This window comes from Daldinia caldariorum, assembly GCF_022478825.1.
Source record: "Daldinia caldariorum strain CBS 122874 unplaced genomic scaffold F4812scaffold_3, whole genome shotgun sequence".
NCBI classification, from domain to species: Eukaryota; Fungi; Ascomycota; class Sordariomycetes; order Xylariales; family Hypoxylaceae; genus Daldinia; species Daldinia caldariorum.
The window spans coordinates 2,402,449-2,423,910 of record NW_025953039.1 but is presented as its reverse complement, the minus strand read 5'-3'; the positions used below and the strand labels follow the sequence as shown (position 1 = coordinate 2,423,910).

General features: G+C 46.4%; 8 protein-coding genes and 1 non-coding gene across 9 annotated transcripts; 3 read left to right on the top strand and 6 right to left on the bottom strand.

Moving 5' to 3' along the window:
- F4812DRAFT_282943 (glutathione S-transferase) lies at nt 1-1,250 on the bottom strand. The gene is made up of 2 exons (XM_047931051.1): nt 726-1,250; nt 1-656 (listed from the first exon to the last, which is right to left on the bottom strand). The coding sequence occupies exons 1-2, from the start codon at nt 777-779 to the stop codon at nt 48-50; spliced, it is 663 nt and encodes a 220-aa protein (XP_047793244.1). The 5' UTR covers nt 780-1,250; the 3' UTR covers nt 1-47.
- A 962-nt stretch (nt 1,251-2,212) lies between these two features.
- Nucleotides 2,213-3,046, bottom strand: F4812DRAFT_456938 (uncharacterized protein; the record flags this gene model as incomplete). The annotated part of the gene is made up of 1 exon (XM_047937077.1): nt 2,213-3,046. One exon carries the CDS (start codon nt 3,044-3,046, stop codon nt 2,213-2,215), a length of 834 nt encoding a protein of 277 aa, XP_047793243.1.
- A 904-nt stretch (nt 3,047-3,950) lies between these two features.
- F4812DRAFT_450092 (uncharacterized protein) lies at nt 3,951-5,269 on the top strand (the record flags this gene model as incomplete). Its single annotated transcript, XM_047936052.1, has 3 exons — nt 3,951-4,158; nt 4,227-4,589; nt 4,659-5,269. 3 exons carry the CDS (start codon nt 3,951-3,953, stop codon nt 5,267-5,269), a joined length of 1,182 nt encoding a protein of 393 aa, XP_047793242.1.
- Nucleotides 5,270-5,492: 223 nt separating this feature from the next.
- On the bottom strand, nt 5,493-7,222 carry F4812DRAFT_419481 (PLAC8-domain-containing protein). The gene is made up of 3 exons (XM_047933349.1): nt 6,328-7,222; nt 6,133-6,247; nt 5,493-6,063 (listed from the first exon to the last, which is right to left on the bottom strand). The coding sequence occupies exons 1-3, from the start codon at nt 6,569-6,571 to the stop codon at nt 5,844-5,846; spliced, it is 579 nt and encodes a 192-aa protein (XP_047793241.1). The 5' UTR covers nt 6,572-7,222; the 3' UTR covers nt 5,493-5,843.
- A 1,071-nt stretch (nt 7,223-8,293) lies between these two features.
- On the bottom strand, nt 8,294-9,835 carry F4812DRAFT_419478 (uncharacterized protein). The gene has a single exon (XM_047933348.1). It carries the CDS (start codon nt 9,367-9,369, stop codon nt 8,854-8,856), a length of 516 nt encoding a protein of 171 aa, XP_047793240.1. The 5' UTR covers nt 9,370-9,835; the 3' UTR covers nt 8,294-8,853.
- A 423-nt stretch (nt 9,836-10,258) lies between these two features.
- F4812DRAFT_t47 lies at nt 10,259-10,341 on the top strand. The gene has a single exon. It is a non-coding gene; the product is annotated as a tRNA-Gly (tRNA).
- Nucleotides 10,342-10,842: 501 nt separating this feature from the next.
- On the bottom strand, nt 10,843-13,840 carry F4812DRAFT_419477 (uncharacterized protein). Its single transcript, XM_047933347.1, has one exon. It carries the CDS (start codon nt 13,631-13,633, stop codon nt 11,129-11,131), a length of 2,505 nt encoding a protein of 834 aa, XP_047793239.1. The 5' UTR covers nt 13,634-13,840; the 3' UTR covers nt 10,843-11,128.
- Nucleotides 13,841-14,350: 510 nt separating this feature from the next.
- Nucleotides 14,351-18,361, bottom strand: F4812DRAFT_419475 (uncharacterized protein). The gene has a single exon (XM_047933346.1). The coding sequence runs from the start codon at nt 18,012-18,014 to the stop codon at nt 14,781-14,783; it is 3,234 nt and encodes a 1,077-aa protein (XP_047793238.1). The 5' UTR covers nt 18,015-18,361; the 3' UTR covers nt 14,351-14,780.
- Nucleotides 18,362-18,727: 366 nt separating this feature from the next.
- On the top strand, nt 18,728-20,288 carry F4812DRAFT_419473 (3-beta-hydroxysteroid dehydrogenase). The gene is made up of 3 exons (XM_047933345.1): nt 18,728-19,295; nt 19,348-19,777; nt 19,876-20,288. The coding sequence occupies exons 1-2, from the start codon at nt 18,846-18,848 to the stop codon at nt 19,771-19,773; spliced, it is 876 nt and encodes a 291-aa protein (XP_047793237.1). The 5' UTR covers nt 18,728-18,845; the 3' UTR covers nt 19,774-19,777; nt 19,876-20,288.
- The last annotated feature ends 1,174 nt before the right edge of the window (nt 20,289-21,462 follow it).

The window sequence follows — 21,462 nt, the reverse complement described above, 5'->3', positions numbered from 1 at the left end:
CCTTCACAGTGAGGGAATCTTCTTCCCCCGGTACCATGTTAATAACTTCACGACTTAATGCGAGTCTCCAACAGCTTGAATTCGCCCAAGGCCTTGAACTCGGGAAGGGCGGCTAGTCGCTGCGCCCAGGCCACGACATTGGGAAGCTCCTTGCGCATCTCGGCGTCGAGGAGGAAGTTGGCGGCGAAGAACACACCGCCCCCTACCAGGATGTCGGCTAGGGTGACGTTGTCGCCGACGAGGAACTTCTGGCCGTCCTTGAGAGCGACCTCGACGCGCTTCAGAGCGCGCTCAGCGCTCGCGGCAGATTGTTCGTAGCGTGTGCTATCCACAGGGATGATTTTGTAATACACCATAGCCGCGGGCGGGAGGATGTTCGCGACGAGCTCGGTTTCGGCGAAGAAAGCCCACTGGTCGATGAGAGATTGGGTCTTGGTATCGGCGCCGAGCAGCTGGTCCTTCTTAGGTCCCGAGCGCGCGAGGTGGTAGCAGATGGCGGCGCTCTCGGCGATGCAGAAGCCGTCGGCGCACTCGAGAGCCGGGACCTTTCCAAGGGGGAACTTGGCCAGGAACTCGGGGGTCTGGTTGTCCACCCTAACCTTGAAGTTCTCGGCCAGGGGGACTTCGAGACCGTTGAAAGCAGCCACAACTTGGGCCTGCGAAAAAGAAAGTTAGACTCTTAAATGAAACTTCGATTGGGGGAATCATATCAAGGAAGAACCTACCCGATCAACACGGAAGTTTCCGGGGTAAGAGTAAATCTTGCCGAAAGGAGCCATGGTTAGTGGTTGTTATTATAACTGTGAGTGAAGGCGGAAAAAGACTATTGGTACTGTTGTGATTGATGAGCTAAAATGTTGCAATCCAAGCCTAAGTAGATGGAAGACAACCCCCCTCTTATTGACATTTTAGACTCAGAAAGGTACCCGGTATTTATATACATTTTAGACGTATATATAGAAGCTTCAAGAACCGTTATGGAATTATTCTCGGGGTGGATCTTGTATTAGTCAGTATCAGTATGTATTATTTACGAGCATTTACACGGGGGATGAAACGTGTTACTTCGTTCTGGACAGGTCCGAAACCTTGCGGGACTGCGGCAGTAGAGCGGTGACGGACGGCTGTTATTTCCTATTCCATCAGATTTGTAACATACCGTTCTTTTACTACCTCACTAATGATAACAATTGGCTAAGAGTATGTGAGCCTAACTGGATTCTTTAATAGATCTCAAGCCCCACTGCATTTAGATTCTGTAGCTTCTGTATATTCTGTAGTAGTGTATTGTTAACTACCTAGTTAAGGTATCCTGTCTAATCGTTAGCGACTAGCTAGCTTATACTTAGCTTCATACAAGTTTCGTTTCTAGATACACCGGATACATTGCCGTTCCAATGTAATCCCATCAAGATACAGGTACCACTAATATGGAAGTGTCTAATAAACATCGGAAGGGGATAAACCGGTTTTGCCAAGTGTAAGTGCTCGTTAATTCGGCAAGAAAACGATCTAGATATTATTAATTAGATGCTTATATATCTTAGGTATGATTTGATTATGAATCAACTGTGCGAACATAGGAGTGAGGTATTAGTCCTATGATGATGATCTCTTTTATTGGATGGGCTGTTTTCTTGTGTAATGGAAATCTTACTATGTAGGTAGAGGTAGGTATATACCTTAGGTACCTGGTACATTGTTTATTATGTTTATTAGTTTAGTAGGAATAAACTGATAAACTGGCTTATGGCCGCGTAGGACTATCCTTCTCGGGGTTTACGACTTAAAATGTTTTGTTGAGGGTCCCATTGACTGGGGAAGGACTCGAGTTGAACCTTTACCGAATCCCTAAGACATCAAGATATGACGCAATCAGCTTTACAACCAAGTTCATAATGTGCATTTCATCCCTTCATGTCTGTTTCGTGTGGCGTACTACGCAAACGTTGGGTACTCAAAGTGTGGATGCTCTCGACGAGATGGGTAAATCTCTCTCTCTCTCTTTTTTTTTTTTTCTTTTTTTTTTAAAAAAAAAAAAAAAATAAAAAAAAAAAAATAAAACAATCCACGTAATAAGTAATCGAACACACCGCTGTTGTCTTCCTCAACTGTTTGGATCCGCTGAACCGTACCCGATTCGAAAGGTCATAAGGTACACACGTACAACTCGAAATCGTGAATCGCCAATAGTCCCCAACCCGTAAGCCGTCTAGTCGTAATACCCGGTAAAAATAAAATTCTGAATGGGCCCCTGCCACGGGAGTAGCCGCCGATTCGTCTTGCTGTTAAGGACCCAACTATCCTCCACGGTGTCGGAAGTATATTTACGGCTCACTGGGCCGCCCTGCACATATAATATTGCGGCCTGACATGCCTCTTTACCGACGTCGACCATATCTCTATCATCCGAGATGAAACATTCATATTCGAATAAGACATCGAAACTACGTAGTCGACGGCCGACAATCAATTCCCAACTGCCCGTCTCGTGGCCGTAAGTGGCCTTCTCGGATAGCAGAACATCGTAGAAGAGACCCATCGTCATCCCGGATGGCGGCAGATCGACTTGATAGTAGTCGACCACATCACCCCCTTGAGCGAAATAACTCTTGACTACGTCTAGGTGAGTGATGGGTGCTCGGCCAAAAGTAAGACTAATTTCGCGCCAGGTCGCTCCCGGGCGGAGGTACGCGTCACGTTCACTTTCCGTTTGTGCCCACGGAAGCCTACGGAAAGGCAGTGTGTAGTCGCCGTCGAGGGTTAGATATGCCATTCTAGTTCTCTCTGCGTCCGTGAAACAAACTGACGTATTGAAGAGGCCTTTGAATTTGGTTCTCCAGAGAGGATTGATTTCTATCCCCTCAGCATCATCACCGCCATTCCTGTTCGAAATCTTCCGAGTGTCAAATAAGATATCTTTTATGAGTGCGTGAAGGCGGCGGTTCATAAGCTGTAACAGGATAGCCGATTGAAGGTCGACGATAGAAAGAATGTCAAGGATTGAGATAAGAATCTCATTAGGTAGGTCCATCAGGGCAGCCATTCTCGGAGAAAAGTGAGAGTGAGTAATATCTAATGTATTTCGTAGCATCGACTTTCTTTTCACTTAGCGGAGAAGGAAAATGAGGATAGCAGACAGGGAAAGCAAGAAGAAGAAATGAATATAATTATTCAATTGTTGTTGTAGAGTTGTTGATTTATTTTACGGCGAAGAAGTGAAATTCAAGAAGACTCAAGTGTGTATTGCTGGCTGGTGCCTGAGAAGACCCGCTAATTCGATCTCATCGCTCATCATGAGATCATTCGATTACAAGGAAGACCCCTTATGCTTTCACAATGCGTTACCTCCTCTTCGGGAGCTTGGGGTTACATCCATGCGACTTTGAACTTTTATGGCGGGGCATTTTTAAACTGGATGCTTGCCATCTCAGCTGAATTATCGAATACGTATTATATTATCTTATTTCTTATTTCTTATATCTTCTAGATAGCCTCAACAAATCTTTTTTTTTTTTGTTTGAATCTCAGTCCCTATTCTTAGGGCCCTCATGTTACTCGTTAACAAGGTCTCCCTCTCTAGCATCCATTCTTGTATTATAATTCTGATCGATTTGCAATGACGGCCCTCTCAGATCTACCTGTCGAATTACTCCAGCTTATCGCCGGAACATGTACAGCCCTGGATATTCTAGCCCTCAGCCGGACGTGCCGACTTCTCCATGGAGCGTGCGATTCTGCCGCGGTCTTCCGAATGTCGTTTCAAGTTCATGTATTTATTATTTCAATGAATAATAACCCAACAATCTTCGGATCCAGAACTGATTTCATACTACTAGCTCCCCGAACTTACCTCGGCCACCTTCGGAGACAAGCCTGCACTGGTGCATTTTTTGGATGCTTATGTCGATGGTCCGAATAAGCCTTGTCAGCGCAATGAAGGACCGAAGATGATGTGGTTTTGCCTTGCTATAGCAGTTGCCCGGCTTCCAGATGCGCTAGCGGACTTGGAAAGATTAGCAAAGCCAATAGCATCAAACGTCAAGGTCTGCGGGAACCTTGCGCTGACTATGAAAAGGGCATCACAACTAAAGGAAGATACGAAAGCATCTCTCCAAGGAGTTGTCGCTTTCCTCTCTACGCTACCTGTATGGGGATGTGAGTGTGGTATCTTTCTTATAGTCCCTGGTCCCTCTTTGGAACCGCATCACTAACTGCTTGCATAGATACAGCGGCGTGCAATTCTGGTGTCACTTCCATACTTGAGAAGTTGTGCCCCAGTATCTTTTCTCTATCGCGAGACCTAGATGCTATCAGGATCGACAAGTGCGTTGGCGGCGAGAATCCCTTACAGTTCGCTTTCTGCTTGGTTCTAAGTAAGCTCGAAACGTGGTGCAAGCCTAGAGCACGCCGTTCGCCTAGGCAGTTCCCAGTTACGAATACTTATGCCTCTATCATTGAGAAAATTTACGACGGTAACACGCTAGATCAAGGATACGACAGGTTTCAGAATTCGTGGATAGGCAGACAGACGCATGCGCTTCTCCTGATAGAACTTACTGCGAGGAACGTTTACTATTCATCAACAGGTGAGTGATCCAGTATCTTATCTCTCCCAGAAGCTCAATCGTTAATTAAGAATGCCCATGTTCCGATAGGACTTCCAAACCCAAGGAACATCGAATTTATCGGTTCCTGGTACTTTAATAAAGATCATGAAGATCTCGAGCACGGTACGTGGATGGGAAATACATCTTTACGGGCACGATTTCCACTTCCTACACCCAGCCTTATATCCGTACCAGGGCAAAGAGGTCGCTATTTCTATCCCTTCGCGGGTGACGGATGGTGGTCATGGTACACGACACGAGTGCGCGACTTGGCAAAGAATATAGACGATGGAGAATGGTGCGGGCTGTTCGTATACAGCCTGTTACCTGGAGCCCGAGTTGGCCCACCCTTTCGGATATGTTTTCGAAAGACCAGCACGGACGGCGACACGTACACGTTTGATGCAGCCGACGGGGTAGACAACATCGGAAAATTTAAACTACGCGGCGAGATAAACGCCGCTCCTGCGGCATGCGACGTTTGTCTGCGGTGGCAATACTCAACAAGTACGATTGAATGGCGAGGCATAGTCACGCCGCTGGGTCTTTGCGGCGGCTGCTATATACCTGGGCCTCAGACGTCGGCATCGCGCGCTATCGGGTATTTCTGGATGTGGAAAAAGAACTGGCTGGGCGAAGCAGGCGCCTTGAGTAATTGAGGGATGTGTGTTGTTTCCTTACTTTTGTTATAAGTGGATAGGTGATACTGGTATGTTGATTGTGGCCTCTGTTGATATACGATGCTTTACTTTATTGACAAATGACCGACGGTAAAGCGTGAGTTGTGACCTACCATAGTAGAAAGCAGAAAGCCTGTCGTCCACATAATAGATCACATTTGACCCAAACAAGACATATGTCAAGGTTTCAGGAGAATCAAAGTTCGCATCCATACAATATTCTTATATTTAACCAGAATTCCGCCTATGAACTCGTTCTAGACTGATATCTCCGATTCCTTTCTCCTAATAATTCATCCTGGGTATATCTCCGTCAAATGCACTCCACCTGTGTCTTTCACTAATAGCACATGTTGTCATAAAAATGAACATGCATCCATCCTCGTTCACAACCTAGAAATTCATACCTACGTCCAACAGAGGTCGAAGCAGGTTACAACCACCCTTAGCTAAAAAAGGGTTTCTTATAAGCCACCCCCCAGAAATCATTTATACATTTTCAACAGAGCCGCCGGCTCCAAATCAATATACGAAAGTCCCCGGCGCCGAGAAATTAGTGCTGCGGCGTGTAAGCAGGGGCAGGCATGTGCATGCCTTGAGGAGACTGGTAGGCTTGAGCGATGGGTTGCGCCTTGCTCTGGCGGAGCTTGACTTCGTTGTCCTGCTGGATGAGAGCGCAGCACGGGCACCAGAAGGACACGCAGCAATCGCCGCATCCGCTTCCCTCGATGTTGTAGCGCTCACGGATTTCGGTTCGCTTGAGCATGGCGTAGCTATAAGAAAGAAGGACGAGAACGTTAGCGATGAATTTGATTTGACGGAATGAGAAGGAGGAAACGTACATCCATCCGCAGCCGGTGAAGCAGCTGATGGCACCGTGGATCATGCAATCGCTGTTCATCATGTCGGCCGTTTGCATCGAAGGGTCCCGAATCCGCTCGGATGTTTGTCCGAGTACTACGGAAAATATCCTCCGTTAGCCATCTGGAATACCGACACAATACTCTCCTATGGTAGATCGCGTCCAGGGCACTTACGAAGACATGGTAAGCACCAGGCTAATAAACAGCTAGAGCACGGCGAGCAGTCGCATAGACTCGCTTGCCATTCACCACCTTGCTGGCCGTAAGCTTCTCGGGGAATCGCTTGCGACTGCTGGGGTGCTTGATGGTGCATACCCGCGGGGGGATAAGGTTGCGGCTGGGCCTGCATTTGGTATTGAGGATCGCTGCCTTGGGGATATTGAGGTCCGTCGTGAATGTATTTCTCTTGGTGGTCCATTGCCGTGGTATTCGCAAACGGGGTGGTTTGCGGGAAAGTTTTAAGTTTTAATAGAAACAACGTAAAACCAATTCGTCCGTCTTTGTCTGATTTCGTCTTACACCAATTACAAAAATAGGCGATCGAGTATTACGAGAGACTGACTGACCGACCAGGAGAGAGATGGAGGGCTTATTAAAGAAAATGGGAAAAAGACCAAAACCTTCGGAAATCCTCACCGATATGGCTACTCGGGACTAATAAATAGGCAACGCGCCACAAAACCCTGGAACATGATATCTTAGGTTAGGTTGGTTAGGGAACTGGCAAAGGATTCATCTCCTGACGAAACACCCATCACATTACACCAGATCCACAACCAAAGGTCCTGTAAGCTGCGGCTGACTTGAGTCGTGCTCCAACACAAACGCCATAAGCCTACGAGTTACCTGGATTCTATTCAGCTTTGGTATTAGAGTGTCCATCGTTTCCCCCAAGCCGTTGGCTGAGAATGAAAATCCTCTCTTGATGAGGACTTAGAAGGGACTTGGAAAACCCGAACATGACGATATGGTTGCGATCTAGCGAATAAACGTATCGCGTACAAAAAAAAACCAATGTTGCCTTGAACAGGCTTGGTCTGCAGCCTGCCTGCTGCGCCCTTTGGTCCGCTGCAAATTCAGCCCCCTCCCCAACATGGCCAGGGCCGGCCAGGGTTAAATTAACAGCCATAAGGCAGAACTTGGACATGGGGGGTGTGGGTTAATCCCTGGAAAGACCCCAATTCTCGTAGAGAAAATTCAACTGTAGATCTGCCGATCTTAGCGTAGACTTCACAAATGTCGGTAACTTAAGTAATTCGAAGTTCAATACCGTAGGCGACGCTTCTTTATGTGAATGCAAATAAAAGAACACAATTCCAATCCTTATACCTTATAAGAGCCCAAAGAATATATTATAATGTTTAAGATAACATCGCATAATAGCTTTTTTATAATCCGGCCCAACAGTTACCATTGAACTATACTTGAGCTAAGATTTAAAAGAACCTCGATGCCTCTAATGCAATAGGTACACCTTACATGGTATTATTAGGACGTACAGGGCCAAGTCTGCAATACCACCCTTTTTGGACGTAGCCGAGCTAAATATAGCCCGCTGCCAGGAACACATTCCCGCATGTAGTAGTTTATGCCATGTGAAACAAAAACCGAACGCCTCTTTACCTTTACGTAATACAAAGTACTTAGTAGTCGTTCTTCAAAAGCCCATCAACAATAGCTGAAAACCATATTCTAGTGAATTGAATAGGGGAACCTTTACACAGCACCAATGGACACAAAAAAACTTTACTGTCTTACTGACTACAAGAGTTACGCAAGTATCTTCTCCACTGTCATACGGTGGAACCGAACAGCATGGAAACCACGCCGTTGTTCAACAAAAGACTCTGAGCTAGCCATAAGAGAAGTCTTAACTATTAACTCTGAACGTGTTCTTTGCTATAATTTGATGAGGCATCTAGAATTTTGATATCAGGTAACTATTTTATTATATCGTAACAGGTCCCATAAATAAGGCAATTATGAGACGGTGGCCCTATCACGTAGAGGCAAGATAATAAGTCTTTCCTTGAACTCAATCATAAATGACGCAGACAGCACAATCAGAGTCAAGTTAAAATCAAAGGCAAATCTGCATTCATGCTACTGACATCAGCGTAGCAGATATTCGCGAGAACCACGATAGTCATTCGAGTCCGTCTTTAACCACTCTTCTGACGTTTTCTCTTTTTGTTTACATAAGTTTTCGTAAATCAACGCACTCTTCTTCTGCACAGGCCGTTCTCTTTTTTTTCTTCTTTTTTTTTTCTGTCCCGATTTAACGCCTTTGGGTATCACTGAGACTCCGTATAAAGACCACCGCAAAGAAACTCCCCCTGCCAGGGGAAAAGAAAGAGATATTGGCATTTAGTCAGTCTTCTTCTTCTTCACCATCATCTTCTTCCCGATATTTCATGTAGGGCTCCACAACTCGTTCGTATAGGATGAATTCGCCTTTGTGAATAGGACTTTCAAGAGGCTTGCCTCCGTGGCTGTATCCCATACCCAGAACATCGTAGGCAGTCAAGCCATCATGAATCCGGGGCTCTTCCGGGTAAACGGTCTCGACTTCGGGGACGATATAGCCGCAAGCCTGCAACAGGTAGATAGCTTGGACGCTGGGAAAGAGTGACAGTTAGCAAAGATCGAAAGCTACCTACCTACCTAGGTAGTGACGCTGTACAAAGCAGAAAGTTGAACTTACACAAAGTCTCGACATCCGCAGAAGTTGCCCTTAGGGTTGAAGTTGAAGCGGAAATACTCTAGGCTTTCACTAGTCATGGTCTCCACAATCTGCAGCATGGTCACGGAACCTAGTAGGGGGAAGCCAAAGCTGCGAATGGATGACCTGCTCGTTCCGAAAAATGGAAGGAGCTTAGTGATCAGTATACCATCTCTCGGATGTAGCCCTGCTAGCTCGAGATCCATGGTTGCTTTGAAGCCCATGTACTTGCCGACGGGTGCAGCGAAGTCGACCTTGAGGCAGGCATGGGTGGTAACCTCGTCGTCCGTGTCAAATGATTCAAGCTCTTTCTCATTCAGTTTCGTCAGGAACTCGATGTAGAGCTTCGAACACCGAGCCTCGAGGAAGTGCTGAGGGATCACTGTAGGGTCGTTCGCGGTGAGATCGAACTGGGCCTCGTCGGGATGGAGGAGTCCAGGGTTGTTGAGGAGTTCTTGGAAGAACGACTGGTCGGCCTGCGGGTCTTCGTCCATGGCTTCAAAAGCTGGGCTACAAGCTCTCGGCTTCGTAACTTTGGCTTTATGGGTGAAAGGAAAGAGAACAAGGGATAGAAGATGCGAGTTGAATAAAAGCTATGATAGAGATATCACGGTTCGCTCACGGCTGTGGGGTGGTTGATCGACTTTTAGGCAAGACTGAGATGAAAGAAGATGAAGGAAAGATGAAGGAAAGATGTTTCAGGAAGTGAAGCTCAGAAAAAAAAAAGTGAATGTACCAAATTTAAATTGCCCTAGGGACGTCGTCCTTGACGATGTTGCCCTTGGGGGTTTGAAGTCGAGGAGTTCCTAATCAACCTTGATTTTATTGGCTCTCTAAAGCTCGAGTAACGAAGAAAATACTTAGTGCGAAACTTGTGTACTCTTTATGTCTAATGCAGGTGGTGACAGCTATTTCAAGAACTGTCTCTGGCAGTGGAAGAGCGTTACAAGTTCTTGTTCCCCTTTTCGCCATCCCTATGACAAATTTACACCTAAGGTACCTAAATGCTAGCAACTCTGCTGTGCTATTGACGTATTCTATCACTTCTAATATATCTATTATGTAGAGCACAACAGTTACTTTGTTCTTCCAATATTTGTGTGTCTATATTTCATCCATATAGTCCCCCGGCGATCACATCTACGTAACTGCTTTATTGCAAATATTCCAGCAATCCCATGATGGTCTCCTAGTATATGCCTACTAAGAATCATCGCTAAGGGAATGAAATATTTATTTTTAGAAAAAAAAAATAATATCATTGTAGCTAAATCATCAAAGTCGATGTTGAAGTTGGGCTCTCCTATTATACTCATGAGAAGCCTGGCTTATTTGGGGGCTAGCGATATAATGTTAATTATTTGGTGGTAAGCATAAGCAACAGCATGAATGGTGTAGCGGTAACATTCAACCCTTCCATTGTCCAGTGCAAGGTTGAGCTCGGGGTTCGACTCCCCGTTCATGCAATTACTTTTGCATTTTTCTTCGATTTTTACTGCGCCAAGTGGAGTCAGAATTGTGTACTAGTTTAATTTTTTTCTCGTTGTGGATCCCATTATCCTATCCTGTCCCTTCAAGCTAGCATTGGTTTAGTCGCGTAGGGAATTTTAATTTTACCAGCTTCGATTTAATTGGAGATTGTGTCGTTAGCATCTCATAGACTAATAGACTATTCTCAGGGGTATATCACAGGCAGGGAAACAGATAGTTTGGCCCTAAGCGATTCAACATATGGAATATTCCTATTAGACGGGTATCTATGAGTGACAATCTGGTAGATATAGACGGATTAGATTGTTTATGAAATATGAACTTGATTCAAAGTGTATATTACATTATATAATAGTATAACACCGGCTCAATGGTACTTTTATATTGTTTAACGGGGTTCGATTTATAGGACGCATCATCGGTGAGAAGATTATGAAGAAGCGCTACGAAAATGCTATACCATTAAGGGATATATACAAGAGACAATTATATGTAATCTTTCAATATCTCATAGTTGTATTTCTTTCATCTTGCTGCTATAGCTAACCAAACCTTACGCCTAATTACATTGCTATCTCATCCATTATTTCCCATTCCTTGCAGTGTCTGTTTTCTTGCACAATTCATCCCGCAAATAATCGTAATACATCATACCGGACCTCCCTTCCCCTCTAACCCCCCATCGCTCGTACTATCATTCTCCGTTTCCCATTTCCCTTTACAGACAGTAACCCCTCTCACGTGCGGAAGTACCCCGTGATATCATTCTCCTCGCCACACTTCCTGCACCGGTGCTGCTGCAGCAGCAGGAGTAGTAGCGGGATGTGCTGTTGATGTTCTTGCTGTGGACCCCTTGGCCTTGCTAGGACTAGGAACGCTATCTAAGAAGTTCTTGCGCCCGACGTCGTCCCGCTCGCCGATGTTGATCCCGGACGGCGTGCCGGAGGACAGGACGTTGTACTGCCCCCCGTGGCTGGAATCCGTCGATGCGCGGCTGCCGGAACTGCTGGCGGTTGCGGCAGCGGCGGGAGACCGGTAGTCGCGAGACGCGCGGGATGGAGTAGATATATGATCGTTGGAGGTACGGTGGGAGTGGTGGTGGTGCTGCTTTGCGGCGGCTCCAGCTCCGAGGACACCGGCGGCTCCAGCTGCGGCTTTAGTACCGCTATGCTTGTTGTTGTTATCCACGGAACCGTGCGCGACGGGGGATGATGTAGCGACGTTCCGCTGGCCGTGTTGCTGACTGTGGTCGACGTTTATACCGGAGGGTGTGCCAGTTGGTAGGGTCCTATACGTGTTACTGCTTGTAGAGTCCGTAGCCGCAGGGCCACTGGCGCCGGAGACCCCGGATGAGGCGTTGCTGTGACGCTGGCCGGTATAGCGAGCTGCAGCGCCTGCACCGGCGACACTAGCACCAGCCACCGCCGCTTTGGCACCAGTGTGGTTATCCCTTGCCGAGGCGTCATGTGTAGTGTTGAGCGAAGAATCCACCACGTTTTTCTTGTCGTCGTGATAGTCGCCGATGCTGATGCCGGAAGATGTGCCGCCTGGTGGGATATTATACTCGCCATGGCGGCTAGGGTTGTCGAGGGAGCGGTTTGCGCTGGAACTTGTATGTGGCAAGCTCTGCTCCCTTTCAGAGGGGTCGCTGATCACTCCCCTTTCGGGAAGCACTGCGAGTTGAGGCTGGCCGATAACATAAGTTGATTCGGACGGCTGCGCGGTAGCATGTGAATGTTTTGGTGTTGATTCGTGGAATTTTTGCTGGTTGGGATGCACCTTGTTCATCTCGCTATCCCTATGGGCAGGCTCGTGAGCAGCATAGCCAGCACCAGCTCCTACGCCAGCTCCTACACCAGCAGCTGCAAGGCCGTAGCCGAGTTTCGAGTCATTTCGTTCGTTAGGCTTGCCTGTGGCCTGGGAGGCCAAAGAGTGATCTCTCATAGCCACATCTTCAGCGGGGGTATAAGAGTTCGTAATCTTTCTGGTGTCCTTGCTGCCATGTCTCATGTATCCAGCAGCTACGAAGGGATCGTCCGAGTCAATCTTCTCGTTGGGATGCTGGTAGAGTGCATTAACCTTGTCATCTGGCACTCCATGTTCCAAGTCCCTGGCTTTCTTGACATGCTTGTCGGAGTGCCCCTTCGCACCATACGCTCCAGTTGCGGCGGCAAGGGCCACACCCGCATCCCTTTCGGTCAAAGGTCTGTTGTCTTTACTAGGAACTGGCTCAAGCCTACTCTCAGACTTGATGTCTTTCTCGTCCTTGTGGTCCCGATGGAATAAGCCACCGATTCTGCTCTCTTTCTTCGCATCTGCTTCATGGGGTTTGTGAGAGACGGGTTCCCTTACGTCGTCTTTATGCTGATGGTCTCGTCGCGTTCCGGCAAGTTCAGATGTGGTGAGACCTGCAGCTACGCCTGTAGTGGATTCATCCAAGCCTTCCTTAAACCGCGATCCGCTGGGGTTGGTAGCCTCGTCGCGAGCAGCGTTACTAGAGAGGACAAGCGGGAATGCGCGTTGCTGTCCATGACTCAGAGAAGGGCCATGGTTTTGAATGGACCCTTCAGTGGCTGTCTCGGGGCTACCGTGTCCAGTAACTGTGTTATAAATGCCGGTCCCGCGGGGAGCGTCGCCCCAGTACGGATCCTGATGCTCAACATTGCTGGTTTGGCGCAGGCCGTTCCGAATGGTGTTTCGATTCTCGGGTGATTGCTCTGGCTGCGTGTTGTCGGTCGTAGAAGCAGTGGCTATCCCAGTTGCGGGACCAACAGCACCAATTCCCCTTGAGCTGGTTTGATTCTGAGAGGAAATATCCTCTGTGGTCGTTTTAGGATAAGGGTTGCTGGCACTGTTGGCATTGTGACTGTCAACAGCACCGGTCATAAAGCCAGGTTTACTGTCATTTCCTTGATAGTTGGGCGATCTTGTCGTGCTAGGGGAACTAGTGCCTGGTACTACATCGCTATCTCGTACAGTGACATTGTTAGACTGAAGAGTTCCTTCGTTCACTCGGTCGCGAGCGTGGGAGTTTGGCTGTAAGGTTTGATCTGGATCTGTCAACTCAATAGCGGAGTCCGTATGCTGGTGTTTTCGAGCTGCTTTCTCTTCATCACTCCATCCCCTTGGGTCTTCTCGTTTATGCAGCTTATTATGATGAGAATCTGAGGAAGCTAAGCTGGGATCTTGTGCGGCTATCGTGTCGTCTGTTGGAAAGGATCCTGGTAGGAGGGATACAGATTCTCGGGAAGCGGTATAAGAAGCCATTATGTTAGTTATATGAGTTGCAATGGACTACGATTTATTTGGTAAGTTACTGAGTATATGCAGGGGGGTATCTTATTGCAGGTCAAAGTTTTAAGTGTTGTGATGGGGAATGTACTATTATATCCTCAAACGTATAAGACAAGAGGATATGAGTGTGTTAAATACCTAGACATATCTGATGAATATAATGGAGAAACTGACCTATAGTATACAGATTGGATAACTTACGCCATATCCCCCAATGCCTTCCAGAGCTACCGCAAGTACCTACCCTAGTATGCTTCGGCGTTCCATCTTACACGATAGCAGTAACATCAGTGATGACATCAGTTGCTGGTAGTGATCAAGTTGGACCTTTTAATGGCTTTGTCTCAGTCCGTTTTCGTTATCCAATCAGAAGTTGGGTTGTCGTGAACTAAGACTTTGGTACCAAACCGTCATAGACTTGGAGATCAATTTCGTCATTGGGGTCCGGGTCACTCGGTCCCGACTCTCTACTTTTACGGCGAGATCTTGATCGCTTCTTATTTAACAAACTAGTATTGCGTAAGTGGTATTAGTTAATATGACATCTGGTATGCCATGATACTGGTAGACTGGTGAATATCTGGAGCTGACGTTTAGCTTGAGACGAAATCATGAATCTTGGCGATGGGGATCATCGGTAAGTCAAGATCCCCGGGGACGTAGGAATGCGGGAATACGGCAACACTCAAGTTTTTACGACTTAATAAAGTATTAGGTACCTACATACATGCTCACAGTAAGTTAGAGGGGGGAAATATGTGCTTGTGCAAACGGCATCTTATAACCGTTGCGGGAATTCTCTTCCCCATTGTTGTAACCAAGCCTACGTAGTTTTTTGCTTATTAGTATGTGTTGTAATTTGGTATAATCGCCAAGTAATCCTTGACTATTAGCTGTTCTTTTTTTTTGCGACAAGACCGCAACGCCTTAGCTGATGAACGCCTTGTAAACAGCCCACTACTTGCAAATGCAAAATCGAATAACATCCAGTATAGCTTGTCCTCGACGGATAACCCGGGATGAGCGTAGCAGTTGCAGCTCCAAAACTATATACTGCAATGTTACCAAAATGATCTCCCTCCACTAGGACCCAAAGGCCTATCGTGATTGCTAGCGTGCCTCAACTAATTCTCTCGTCCGCACTCATTATCTCATCTTCAAATCCATATCCACCGTCATCGTCCTCTTCAGCAGCTTCCCTGGCCAACCGTGCAGCATTCCATCCTGCAAATTTGGGGATGTAGTCGGGAGGCGCCACCCATTTTGGAATCAAGCCGTGTTTTCGTAGCCGTCTCCTATGCCTCTTACGCTCCCAAACATTCATAAACTTTTCGTCAAATTGAGTAAAATCCGTGTTTGTGATCCAGTCTGAGATGTCGGCAACTATGTCCCCGACTTCTTCGCCAAACCTCCACGTCAACGCTCTTCCTTTGCCGCCCGTGGCCCATTCGTCTAGCATAAAAGGTATTGCATATGGGAAATATGGCTCGTTTGGTGACCAGTCACACGGCACTTCGGGCGTACAGTTGTAGTGAGGTGTGTACAGGGAGCAGAAAATAGACTCGACGATATACCATATAAACACGAGGAATGCTAATACGCCAAACTTGGTGAGTCTGAATTTAGGGGATCTTCGGTAAAGAGCAGGAATGGGGAGTACAACTGAAGTGGCCTGAGGTGTAGGTATATTTGTTTCCGATTTAGTGACGGAGACAGTCGAACCAGTCTGAGTTGGATCTGGCTTGTGCTCGGTATGCATAACCTTATCTTCTAGACGTTCAATCCCTTTCTTCGCAGATCGGATCCCTAGAAGACCAGTTTTCAATGACTTGCTCATCCTGTCGTAAGCTTGAAGCTCACGATCCCTCTCCGAGAGTCCGGGAATTTCAAGATCGTTGTCAACCTTGTTCTTGGTGTCGTTTATCATTTTCTCGAGTTCCTTCTCGTCGATTTCTTGGTCAGCGAGAATTGTGTCGAAATCTTCAAGTGTCGAGTCGTCTATTTGGTTCATGCGTAGTATCGCGCGAATATCATCTTTGACCGACGGCGGTTTGGCAGTGTTAATCAAAGGCCGACGAGGTCGACGGCGTCTGGAAGCGGATCTAGCGCGACGAGAACCCGCGGGAACTGATGAAGAGCGCGGCATCGATGCATTTTTTGACGCTTCAGTATCGTCCTCGGATTTAGTGTGGCCGATATTTGACGGGTCACTAGAGCTTCTAGCACGAGCCTCAGAATCTGCATTTGAAGTTCGATTGGGTTCACCTAGCACCCTTTTACTTTCTAGGCGTTCCTCTTGTTTAACCCTGACGGTAGCCGGCGTTTCAACATACGCCCCAGTGACACGCGGAGTGGGCTGTGTTAATGGGTCGATCTTGGTTGGGCGTGGCGTCAGTTCATCAGTTGGTTCTGGCGGAGTAGGCGACGGCGCTCGGACAGAGCCCTTTTCGGAGTAATTATCAAGCGGTGCGAATAGTTTCATTTCGGCTTCGATGCGATCCGTAGGATCTACTTCAGAGCCGGAGCGACTTGTTCTTTTTTCTCGAATAGAGTCAACAGACAAATCCCTTCGTAAACCTGTGAATCCAACTGTTGGCCTTTCTCTGGAGTTCTTAGCTTCCAGGTTCATTGATCCCTTCTCCTCTCGTATCGAGCGTGGGCGACTGTTCTCTCTATTATCAGAGTGTGTCTTTGTCGGAGAGTTATATGGGATGACCGTCTGTTCGTTCTTCTCGGGGGACGGGCTAGAGCTTGCTGCTCTCGCAAGACGCCGAAGTAAATCCTGTGAATCATTTCGTCGGAGTTGGCTGCCCTTTATTTCATTTTCAACCTTGATTTCACTTGCTTTCTCTTTCAAGGGCTCGCAGGGTTTCTGGCTGTTGGTGTTTTGGAAAGTAGTGACGGTAGTAGTAGTCTTTGGACCCTGGTCTTCTTTCGTTTCCGATCTTAGATTGCCGTCTAGGGCTTTCTTGACGTCTCTGGACTTCTCTGGACTCTTGTGTAGATCATCTCTATAGGATTTCCTTTCGGTTTCCGGTGATTCTGAACGCGCTTCAGAATTTTTGATCCGAATTTCTTCGAGTCTACTTGTGGCCATCGCCCGTTTAGAGAGCGCCTCTCTTTCTCGTGCTCTTAATTCGTCGAGTCGACTGTTGGTTCGCGTAGTTGCGGACATGTCTTCTTCCGGTAAGACAGCATTCGCAACCTCAAGTTCTTTCTGTCGAATTTGATCGATCCGATTGTTGCTGCGACGCATGTTAGGCGTGCTCCTAACTGGAGAGCTCGTCGCACTCGGAAACTGTCCGGTAAGTCGCCCGTTAGACTGACCCGCCCGGATGCGAGGGCTGTCCGAAACCTGGAGGTCTTCAGCTGTGAAATCGGCGTCTAAATGCCAATTGAAGCTTTTTTCAGGCGATCGAGGAGGGAGTTCGTCTATCGGCGAAGCCTGACCGTCGCTAGCCGATTCATACTCGAAGGACGGAACAGAAACAGGCGCGTTAGCACGACCCTCCCTTCCTAGTCTAGCATCCCATCGGTTCTCTCCGCGACGGGCTGGGGAACCTCTGAGATTGTTGTCGCTTACTTTCTTGGCGAGGCCGTTGCCAGCTTCCGATATTGTGGATCCTACTTGATTCTTGCCAAATAAGCCACTAAGCGGTCTGCTGCCTGTGCCAAGTTGGTGGTTTCGGTCAAATCGTTGGAGATGATGCCCTAGATCAGTGCTCGGACTAGGTGCTGAAGTTGGACTGGGTCCGGAAGTTCTTCGCGGGATCGCGCCGTATGATTGACGTTTCTGTTGAAATTTCCGCGGGGCAGGGCTAGGGGAACCGTCAATACGCCCGTCCATCTCAGCACTGGCAATATTAAACGCATGTCTAATGCTAAAGGTGTCGTCGTCAACCTGGTCATCCACCTCCTGTTTCTTAGCCAGCGCAAAGGCTGACCTGAGACTCATAGGTTGGCGCATATCGAGAGACTGTCCCTGAGTGTTTCCTTGCTTGTCCCTCGGGTTAGGCGAAGTTGAGAAGGGTGATGCACTCATAGGGCGAGGTATTCGCGTCTCGCGTGGTGACTCGGAATTTTTACGTGGGGATGGGCTGAACCTATTCGGAATATACTTGGGACCAGTGTAGAGCGGATGACGAGAACCGCTACTACCGGTGCTATTCTCGTTGTCGGATGGAATATTATTCTCTTTCGAGTCGAGTTTGCTAGTGTTGTTGTATACTCGTCGGTAGGTGGAGGGTTGCGTCGCGTTTCTACTAACGCGACCGTTGCTGTAGCTAACACCGTTCGAATATCCGTTGGGCTTTGCGGCTAAGATGCCCGTAAAACTCGGCGGGTCGCGATCCATTATCTCGAGTAACGACGGTAACGGGGTTCAAAGTCAAGCAAAGAAACGCATGGTTGTTCAGGTGATATATACATGCACGACAAGTAAAAGATTCATGCAAGATAAAAAAAGAAGAAAATTGAAATGAGAAGGGAACAATAGACAATAGACTTTGTAAGAAAAAAAAAGAAAAGGGAATCAGAGTAGGTATTTATTAACCATGGATCTCAAGAGTAAGATTAATTAATTTGAGCGCATGAAGAGAGTGAGAGAGTGAGAGAGAGTGTGTGAAGTAAGTGTATAGTGAAAGAAATTACAAGAATTAGAAAGTAGAAAGAGAATGGGAAGCTGTTAAAGCTCTCATCACGGAGAGAAAGCTGCTGCACTCAAAAGTTGGCGTCGCGACTCGCGGTGGGGACCCATGGGACGACCCACATTGATTCTAACTACCGTAAAAGGAAGGCGGTGAAGCTATGTGCAGTAGTATGGTTGAGCTTTCCACCAATCAGGGTCTTCTTCCGAAGCTTACAAGTGTCTAATTGGATCAATTTTAAGTATTTTGAGTATACGTACCAGTACGTACCAAAATAATCGATGTACCTTTTCTATGAACATGTTAAAGCATTGTTAACAGACTGAGCAACTCATCACAACTCGTACCTTGTCAAACGTCACCGTAGGAAGTGCGCAAAGCCGTAGGACCTTGCAAAGTGCCGGTGCGGGGAACCAAGATCCTACCTAACTGGGTATACTGTCAATACTGATACTAAAGACCTTTGAAGAATTTATTAGGAGGTAGTCAATTTGAATTATACTAATAAATATATTCATTTCAAGCATGATACGGCGACAATGTCAAATTCCAAAGTAGCCATCATAACTGGCGGTGCCTCAGGACTGGGATTGGCTACTGCCAGATCTTTATCTCAGAAGGGTTGGCATGTACATGTCTTCGACTTGAGCGTAACTGACGATGATTCCGTAAAGTCTGAAATAAACAGATGCGCTTTCCATAAAGTGGATGTCACCTCTTGGGATTCGCTATCATCCGCATTCGATGCCGTCTTCAAAGCCGAAGGTCGGCTTGACTTCGTTTTTGCAAACGCCGGTGTCATGGAAAAGGGAAATTTCTTCGAAAGGCATAATCCATCCTTACCTCCACCAGAACCAGAAGAGCTATCTGTCGGTGTCAATTTAAAAGGAGCGGTCAAAACAAGCTATCTTGCCCAGCATTACTTCAGAGCCAATGCGATCAGTACCGATGACTGCGTGCTCATTATGACATCTAGCATAGCTGGCATAGTAAGTTTTCAACAGACACTTTTGGTAATACCTTGGCCTTATATACATCCAGTACCCTCAATCCATCACCCCTCTTTATTCGGCAACCAAAGCGGGTATAGTGAATTTTATGCGCTCGATAGCTCCTATCTTCTACCAGGAAGACGGTATAAGAACCTACGCCATCTGTCCCGGGTCGGTGCGAACAAACCTACTACCTACAGAGCTATGGGACGCGTATCCGCAGAAATACCTAACTCAGATGCAACAAGTGACCTCCACCGTCGAGTCGCTTGTTTACGGTAAGAGCTTCGAGGATTCTTGGGGTCAGAAGTTTGACAAATCAACGGTTGGTCTTGTCGTTGAAATCTTTGTCGACGATGTGTATTTTAGGGGTCCGCCGAGTCCTTGCAACGATGACATGAAATTTATATTGGAACTTATGCACCCAACGAAGGAGGAAAATGTAAGCGAGAAAGGGACGGAAGCCCAGAGTTAACTAGGTAGGTAGTCACTTTCAAAGCATCATGGCCTTCCTATACCTAGCTATTCCTATACATCATCCCCTTACGACAGCTGATCAAAACATATGCTCAAGTAGACATCTGGAAAACTACTAGATCCAGGAAAATATTATCATTCATACCAGAACCTTAGAAATGGTAGTAATACCGACTATTGACTTCGAATATGTATAGGGGTAAGGGTGTTTCTAAATCTCGGAGGCAGCCCATGCTACCACCTACTCAACCTTAGGTAATTACCATGTCCCAGGCAGCACTAGACTTAGAATATACATAGCCTTTGGGGGTGAGATTGCCATTCACGCTTTCCGGGGGCACATTAGCTGTAGTACGCGCATATGTCCCTCTTACAAGTGAGTGAAGCTTCAGTGCCAGCCTCCGATTTTACCTCTAGTGGCTGGAAACAGAACTGCACGGGTAGCATCAATAAACCTCCGGATGCCTCCCAAGAAGTACTCCTAATAGCCATACCGTAGAAAGAACCCTAGGATGTACAAAAGCGTTTACTTAGTCTGACTTAGTCCATGGACTCACTTAATATAGGCTCAACTCATATAGCATCCCCAGTATGACCATAAGAGGGTTCACGAGTATTCATCAACTCTATTATCATCACTTAAAGTCGGTCTATAGCTGTTAACTGACTTTAAAGGGGGAGATAACGGAAAGGAACCGGTTGATCCAGGCAGCACAGCAAGTTCACTGAGCATAGGTATGTACGGTTTATGAATGAAGTGGTTTTCTTTAGGGGTTTACGTTAGATGCACTATATAAATACGTCTATGTAGTTAGCCAGCATTGAGTTTCGTAGACGCATTGGGGTGGTTGGAAGATTACCTAGGTACTATCTCCGAAGGAGTGGGCCGGTATCTGCGGTATAGAGGTACTTTAATCTTATAAATCTTGCTGCCTAAATCTAGGTACACTTTGTAAGTACATTCGTAAAGAAAGTGTTATAAGAGGTAATTACCTTATAATAAACAAGTAAATATTTACATAAGTAAGTACTTAACCTAATGTATTTAATAGCTTATATATAAAAGGTTATAATTATTTTAACGTTTTAAAAGGGGTTTTTTAAATTGTATATATATTATTTATTGTGACGAACCTACACTCAGGTCCGTTAGAGTGTAGTGCCGATGGGTCTTGATTTTCAGGTAAACAGTAACGATACGAGTCAAGTGTCAAATAAACGTTAAAGTGTTCGTCAGGAAGGCTTGGAGTCCTTCCCCTTATATAGGTTAGATATAAAACTTAGATTAATAGCTAATAAGCTTGAAATGAATGACTAGATACATGAGAAAACGTCCGATAGATATATGAAATGCCCTTTCGCTGTGTTGCTCTGTTTTGCCGTCTTTCTTAAGTGATCGAGTTGATCGAGTTGATCACCTCGATCACCTCGATTACTTTATTTCTGAGGCTATTCCGAGGTTTAGCCGTGATGGGATCGTTGGTACCCCGCTCTCACGTCTTGAACGTGACCTCCCTGGCTGTTGGTTCGTAACATATATATAATAATTTTACATTTATTACTATTACTATTATTATTATTATTATTACATATAAAATTATATATATATAATTAAATAAACCTCCATTAAAACGCTAAAATATATTTATAATAGGTTAAGTACGTACGGTATGATTATCAAGTAATG

Bases quoted from the DNA above. Each gene is read 5' to 3' on its own strand.
- F4812DRAFT_419477 (XM_047933347.1), bottom strand. From the start codon at position 13,633: ATGGCTTCTTATACCGCTTCCCGAGAATCTGTATCCCTCCTACCAGGA.
- F4812DRAFT_419475 (XM_047933346.1), bottom strand. From the start codon at position 18,014: ATGGATCGCGACCCGCCGAGTTTTACGGGCATCTTAGCCGCAAAGCCC.
- F4812DRAFT_419481 (XM_047933349.1), bottom strand. From the start codon at position 6,571: ATGGACCACCAAGAGAAATACATTCACGACGGACCTCAATATCCCCAA. The intron at 6,248-6,327 runs GTAAGTGCCCTG...TATTTTCCGTAG, and splicing joins CTGGTGCTTACCATGTCTTC to TACTCGGACAAACATCCGAG. The intron at 6,064-6,132 runs GTACGTTTCCTC...TCTTTCTTATAG, and splicing joins TTCACCGGCTGCGGATGGAT to CTACGCCATGCTCAAGCGAA.
- F4812DRAFT_419478 (XM_047933348.1), bottom strand. From the start codon at position 9,369: ATGGACGAAGACCCGCAGGCCGACCAGTCGTTCTTCCAAGAACTCCTC.
- F4812DRAFT_282943 (XM_047931051.1), bottom strand. From the start codon at position 779: ATGGCTCCTTTCGGCAAGATTTACTCTTACCCCGGAAACTTCCGTGTT. The intron at 657-725 runs GTAGGTTCTTCC...TCTTTTTCGCAG, and splicing joins GAAACTTCCGTGTTGATCGG to GCCCAAGTTGTGGCTGCTTT.
- F4812DRAFT_419473 (XM_047933345.1), top strand. From the start codon at position 18,846: ATGTCAAATTCCAAAGTAGCCATCATAACTGGCGGTGCCTCAGGACTG. The intron at 19,296-19,347 runs GTAAGTTTTCAA...ATATACATCCAG, and splicing joins CATCTAGCATAGCTGGCATA to TACCCTCAATCCATCACCCC.